At 38.5% G+C, this 7,354-nt stretch overlaps 1 protein-coding gene across 1 annotated transcript in view; it reads right to left on the bottom strand.

The window, feature by feature from the left end:
- Positions 1-3,119: 3,119 nt before the first annotated feature.
- Positions 3,120-7,354, bottom strand: part of LOC119722975 (contactin-2-like) — a 38,017-nt gene continuing 33,782 nt past the window's right edge. Inside the window, exons 18-20 of the mRNA XM_038193410.1 lie at positions 6,972-7,087; positions 6,048-6,225; positions 3,120-4,800 (exon numbers count right to left, since the gene is read on the bottom strand). Of these exons, the coding sequence (XP_038049338.1) occupies positions 4,688-4,800; positions 6,048-6,225; positions 6,972-7,087 (407 nt within the window). The 3' untranslated portion in view covers positions 3,120-4,687. The remainder of the gene's footprint in view (positions 4,801-6,047; positions 6,226-6,971; positions 7,088-7,354) is intronic.

Raw genomic sequence — 7,354 nt, 5'->3', positions numbered from 1 at the left:
TCCGGATTTTCATCAAAAAGGACGAAGATGAGGGGCTCGCAGGGGGTGCATACCTATTTTACCCAATACCGATGTTCCCCAATACCGAAGTTTGCATGATAAAAAAAATAGCTTTTTGAGGCGAGAAAAAAAATGAAAGGATGCGGCGTCGAAAAAGGATGCAGGCGGTAACGATCGACAGGCCTTTTTTTTTTACTGGGCCTTATTCACCTTCTCCCCCCCCCCGATTACATCCATATATTTATTTAAGTTAGATCGTATTGCAAGAGAGCTGATCTTTCAATTTTGTTGGGAACACACCACAATAAACAGATTTTGTTCAAGCACTGAAGAATTGATCGATACAGACAAACACAATGTGAAGTCAACGTACATTAGTGGTTTTAATTTCAATACTGAAAGAAACATCATTGATAAAATGGTAAATTATCCCCCTGTATTCTCAACAGCCTGGATTAACTTTGGTAATCATGAAACAGTGGTCGTGCATGGAAAAAGTACAGAACTTCACTGAAAGTATCTAGTCAGATGTGAAGCAGTAATACCAAGATTTTCTAGCAATATTTTCTGGGTGTGTACAAACTGAAAATGCAAGGTATTTGACAATGAAAGAATGCAAACCATATTCCACAGTAGAAACCCGTTTTAGAAAACAAAAAAGTAGTAAGAATGCTGAGGTAAATAAACTACATACAATACGATAAAAGATTTAACTTCAATAAATACAAGAGTATCGGAAATGCCTACCAAGCACTTCTGATTATAGAGTAAACGTAAAACTTTAAAGACTGATATACCAACTGTCAATATACAAAATATAGTACTTAATACAAGAGTATAAGTTGATTAATTGACTAGATTATTAGTACTGGGTACTCATTAACAAAAAAAAGACGTTTTTCTTTGGGTTTCTATAAGTACTTAACTTGGCTTTCAAAGACGTTCATGAAAATCGGTTCCCTATGGATACTGAATAGCCAGCTTTTCAATGATACTCTATCAGCTGCTGCCTAATTGTTCAATCTGCCAGTTACAACATTCAATGGGATTTTGTGTCAACTGAAAACCCATTAATTTCACATCCTGCTTTTAATTCATCGTGGAAACTATTCCCTGAAACCCTGTGGGCAATAATTAGAAGAAGAAAAAAAAGTACAAATCTAGCGTTTAATTCTAACATGGCACATCGATTACATCATCTATACATTTGACACGATCTACATGCATAAAAAACAAACTGGTCTACGAGTACATTTACATAGTCTACATGTTTATCTGGTGATTTTTTTTTTTATCCGATTAAAAATGCTAGATCTTCATCACAGTGTTGTCTGGCTAAACTAACACAGCACCTATGTAAGTAACTACATCTCACCGACGTCACAACAATCATGTGTACAATGTACAATTTTCGAAACCCTTACAAATTTCCCGACGAGAAAACAGTCAATGGGGTGGGGTGTAGTCCTATGAGAACATGGAGAAATTAAGGTGCAATATTGTATTGCTCATGATTTTGGTCATCGCTCGACTCCAATAGACCAACCCACTAATCTCCGCCTACTGCAACAACGCATGCTCTTCTCCAATGTCAAACTACATGATGTGCATCATGTACAAGTGAATGCATGTCGGACATAAATCACAGCTTGGATTGCTCAGAGCATTAGGGGGAGGTCCATTGGCAACTAGGTCAACTACTTCCTACTAATGTGTACATTCGTTCGAACCCTAGCACTACCGATGAAATTTAAAGACAGTGTGCAACTAGAAACATCCGATTCTACAATCTCCATGCTACAAGAGTACTCAGAAATTTGTCATAAAAAGGACACATGAAAAACCACCAATGTCACGCAGTGCACCTATAGTGCTGGATTACTCCTTGGTTCGTGTACTACCTCCATAACACAATCTGGAATTCAAAGCAATAATGCTACACCCGTCTACTTATAGTGGTGCTGGACTCTGATCTCCTCCGTGTGTGCAAAAAGTGCCTTCAAACTGTGCCTACCACTCAGAAGATTATTTGTCTTCAACTATTACTCACTGTCCCTGGTGCAGCTAGGTATACTTCGATTGGCTGCAGGGCTAAGGTACCTCACTCGTGCTGAGTACAAATGTATTGCTTTTCAATCATTCTGATCCCGTAACCCCCCCTCCCCCAATGAAACTTTGAAACATGCTTGTATTTCATACCCTTGCAATTGTTCATACCACATATCACTTTGACTAATTCTACTCACTACAACGACACTACAAGACATCTATCAACAGACACCACTCTTTTTGTTTTTTTTACAACCAACTAATATTTTACAAGTCCTTTCACAAGAAGATTCTACTAAACTCAGGAAATGTACCCTGTCACTGGTGTCCACTTTGGCAACTACATGTATTTGGCTTCATGTACTAACCGGTAACCAGACAAACAAAACCCTGTCAAGCTAGCTGCCTTATTTTGTTAAAAGTTGGCCCTCAGCAGCAGCAAGGAAATGGCAGGCAAAAGTGACCCAAGTTAAAGCCGGAGTCCATCATTTGCAGCTATCCAAAAAAGTAACTGGCGTAACTATTGTTGAAAAACATACTGGTTGAAAGATAGTAAGGGGACTAAACTCCCTGTGAAATGATTCTTTCTGGCAAGCTGTCATTTTGAAGAAATCAATGAAAGAAGGCATTTCCAATGGTGCGTCTTAAGAAGCACCGTAGGAAAATTTAAATTAGTAGTTCGTTTTGTTATTCGGCGCAGCGCACGCAAGCATTGGCACGACGCACAGGCGCGCGCGGTTGCTATAATTCGACAGATCAGTGCGCGACATCGCGTAAAGCTGCAATTCAAAACAAGATTTAGTAACTTTTGATTTGAAATTGAGATCCTAGAATGCTGTTTTTCTCAGAATTTACAGCTGAAGCTGAGCTGAAACTTCATCAGGTTAGCTGTTCAGTATCCTTCATCAGATTTTGAACACTTTTGTTGCTTCAAACGAACAAAATGCACAAATTACAAATGATGGACTATGTCTTTAAGGATCACACACCTGTTCTGTTCAGGATTTGTCTGTTTACATCTGCGATCTGTTCTTATGACTAGAATGACAACAACCAGACACTAAATAATCTTCATATCACTACCCAATGATTTCACAATCTATTTTATGTCGAGTACACATTTAAATAAAAAAGCCTCTTTCTGAACAGTCACAAAACAATTTCAAGCAGATTTTTTTTCTTCAAACCTTTGTACAAATGTAGCAGTTTGTTAATCCATTAATAGGATGGTGCTTTGATTAGCAACATACACCTTCAACACTGTGAGGGAAAGGGAACCAGACGACACAAGTGTCTGTAAATATTTTTCAATATCATTTGTGACATTGGGAGTTACGCCGTTCAGTTGCTGAAATCCTTTTTGAAATTGTTTTTCACTGTACATGTCATCAAGGCCTGGAAACGCAAGAGTTTAAAGATTAAATTGCATAACTTGAGACATTCAACAGATGCTACTTTTGACAATACTGTTAAAATTAAAAAAGCCTCAATAAACACTTCACTTTTACATGTATAGCAGCAGCCATTAATACAATCAAAACTAGCCTCTGTCTCAGCCTGACCATGGCCAATTTCGCTCTAGAATAAGCAGCCAGTAATAATTTTCAATAGTCTAAACTTCGGCATCAATAAGTCTCGATGTTTGGAAAGTGATTTTGAAGTCCCCCAACTCAGGGATACTAAAATCATGAAGATGTAGGCCTAGGATTGGAAATCCATTTTGAAACTGTTTTCCCATTTTTACTTGGTAATCTTGAAAATCTTGGGATATCTTTATTACTGCATGCATAGAACGGCAGACCAACTAGTATCACAATGTTGAATGTAAATATCAAATTCTTGTTTGTGAAGATCTGGCCAATTTCATCGACTGCCTCAGAGTGAAAAGCCAAACCACGTGATTTTTTTGTGTTTATTCGTTTGTGTACAATCATCTCTTTAGTTATTTAATTCCATTGCTTGAAACGTGAAATTGTTACGATTGAAAATTACATCTGAGCTACCATAGGTCGAGACAGAGGTACACATCACACGCAATGATACATTTTTTTTTTTTTCTTAAATACAAAACACAGGAAGTTTACATATTAATATTCACAAACTCATAAAAAAGTAAAAATGTCTCTCTGGTAATACACGAAAAGGGAATTTTTTTAAGAATAAAATGTAATTTACACAAAAAAAAGCATGTCAGTAACGGTGGTACTTGTAACATTTAAAAATAAAAAGACATACTTCTCTGAAAGTACAGCTTTTTTTTAAGCATGTGAGCAGAAATTTGAGTATGGAAGAAAGCACACAAATTCAAACATCTTACACAAGTGCTAAGAGTTGAAGTCTTTGAACAATCATTTGTCAAAATTGCAAGTACGTTCTAGTACTTTTAGGCCACAAATTGATGGAATCACACCACTTGCAACTTGGCACCACAAACTGAGTTCAGTTTGGAAAGCTCACTTCACGATAACCTCCAAATATACTTTCAAAGAAAATCACTCCAGAGAAACATTATCGATATATCGATTAATTCTAAACACAGATGACCTCGTGCAGCACAGACGGGCTAATGTCAAAAAAACAACGTGTATACAGTACACATGATCTCTGTGGTCCAGAAAAGACACTGGGCGGTACCACTTCAATGTAGGTGAAAGGCAATGAGGAGGGGGAGGAGTATAACCAGAGCAGACTGTGCGACGATTGATGATGCACCACCCTCATCGCCACGTGCTGACGGCTCGCCTTCGGCACCTACACACACGAACAAAATACAAGCTTAGTAAGTACAGGTATTGACAGACATTTTACATACAGTAAACTCCGGCTGAACTGGCACTCTTGGGACCCGAGAATTTGAGACGACTTACGCGATTGCCGATATCTGCTGTAAGTCGTCATTTTGCCGACTTACATGAATGGTCTTTTGCACACATGATCCATTGCACTAATTGGCTTCGATTTACCCTGGATTATCTCCGAAGTGCTTGAGTTGAATCCAGCAAATTAATCCTCGAATTGTATCATCACGTTTGGGGTACTGATAGTGGAGACCACGATACATATGTGGTGTACAGTAACAAATTAAATGCGTGCGTGGTCCAGTATATACCACGCACGTGAGTAACCGATTTTGTACGTCTTGTTTATCATACATAACACATTTTTCTGGATGTCATCTTTGGTGCTTAGGTACATGTAGGTCTAGGTCTACTCTATCTACCAGGGGGATAACAGTTATTAAAATCTTTTCAGTAAGGTAATTACAGCCCAAGGAAACTCAAAAGTACATCAAAAATGTAACGTCAGTAACCGTGGAATTGCCCAACACGATCTCTCCTGTTTAAAATGAAAAAGTCGTGCAATTTTCAAAAATAGTTTTGTTTGTGCTAGCCTGGCATGCCAGTATGAAGCGAGTGTTACAGTTTTATGTGTGAAAAAAGTCAACACAACTACACCAATTCTATGAAGATAAATAATAATAATAATAATAATCGGCATTTAAGAACGCTCTTATTAGTAAACTAAATCACAGCGCTTACAGTATTATTATTACCCCTGATCATTGGGCCAATTAAACATTCCAAATACCATCTCAGCTCCCCGGGGAGTACACAGCTCGATGCTGCCTGTTAGGCGCAAGCAAGCTTATTCAATCACAATAACCATCTCTGCTCTCACAGGTACCCATTTACTCCTGTGTGGAGAGAAGCAATGTGTGACAAAGTGCCTTGCCCAAGGGCACACGCACCATGACCCTTTGCTGGACTCGAACCCACAACCCGCAGCATTACCCACAGACCACGAATCCAGTGCCCTTAACCACGAGGCCACAGCACTCGTGGTTAAACCTCTTCTTCTGAATACTTTCGGGAAGAAAAGCTTGTAAGGATGTTTAAACATTGCCCTATGAACAGTAGTATTTGTAGCCAATGCCCACAGGTACTAGGTCATGCTGTCACTTTTTTTTGGTCATAATCAAAGTTTGATCTTTATCTTACCTATTTCGATGGACTGTTGTTGACTGGTCACACCGTCGCCCCCTGAACTATAACCCATGACCTTGACGTAGTACGTAGTGCCCTTCGTCAGGCCCTCGATGGTGATCGTGTTGGTGTTCTTGTCAACCTGCTTATCAGAGGCTTCGGCTTCAAATTCTCCCTGCTTCCAGTACAGGATCTAAAAAGTCAAAGAAAAGCAAAAAACAGATTTTTGTTAACAAAATTTGGTACGCTTTAATTTTCCCTTTTGCAGAAAAGCAACCCGTGTTTTTACTGGAATCTTACAAATCAAGGACCTAAAATCGGGAAGCTTAGAGGAAATATACAACATTTGCTTTTGCTGTTATTTCCAGAAACGGATGGATTTGGGGGTTGAGTATTTTATAGCAAATATTGTTACGTTGACTTGTTTGAAGTTTTGTGTTCGTAGATGCTGGAAAAACCAAGAAAAACAATCATGTTCTCGTAGTCTGGTTCCCTGACCCAACTTTAGATGAAACAGAGCATTTAATAGAGGTCGGGGAATCATAAGGTCAGGGAACTAGCCTAGCTGACTTGTACCCGTTCAAACAAAATGCGGACTAACTAAATGTGATAAATTTGGGGCAGTATTTGAAGAAAAAAAACCCAGTTTATTCCCAATGCTCAGCATTGGAAATTGATAAAAATTAAAACAACACTTTTCTGGAAAATGTCAGCACACCAGGTGCCATGATTTTAAATGCTTTAGACTGTTATTTACTAACAGTCCAATAAGGTTTTTCACAATAATTTGGCAGTTTTGTTTTTTTGATGTTTGCAAATGTTGCATACATTTATTCCCTTAAAGCCGTTAGCCGAACCTGGAGAAGAATCCTATGTTTCAGAAATGGAACTAGGAATGCAACTTATGGGAAAACGGATCTTAAAGGGGCACCCCATTACCTTGTATCCTGTCAAGGGCTCCTCATTATCAGATGTGGTGATGCCATCCCACGTGATTGTCATGCCAGTGGTTCCTTTAAGCGCGACCTTGACATTTCCTGGTGCCTGTTGGGGTGCTGTTGCCAAAAAAAAATCAGAAGACAATTTTTTTTTTACAAAGCTTCTTTTATTTTTGTGTTACCATGGATGCATGGCGTCACTTGCCTTAGGATAATGTTAACACTGATGCGTGGAAAGAAGGTGTTCGGGTTTCTGAAAATGTTTAAGTTAAAACAAAAAAATGTGAAATTCTGTTGTTATTATCACACTTGAAAATGATATCGTGCAAATGCATGAGATAGTGAAAACAATTCATCTTGAGCAATAATCTGTGTCTTTTTAAG

Source organism: Patiria miniata, unplaced genomic scaffold (genome assembly GCF_015706575.1).
Source record: "Patiria miniata isolate m_02_andy unplaced genomic scaffold, ASM1570657v1 HiC_scaffold_16, whole genome shotgun sequence".
Classification (NCBI taxonomy): Eukaryota; Metazoa; Echinodermata; class Asteroidea; order Valvatida; family Asterinidae; genus Patiria; species Patiria miniata.
This window is presented reverse-complemented; position numbering and strand designations above follow the sequence as displayed.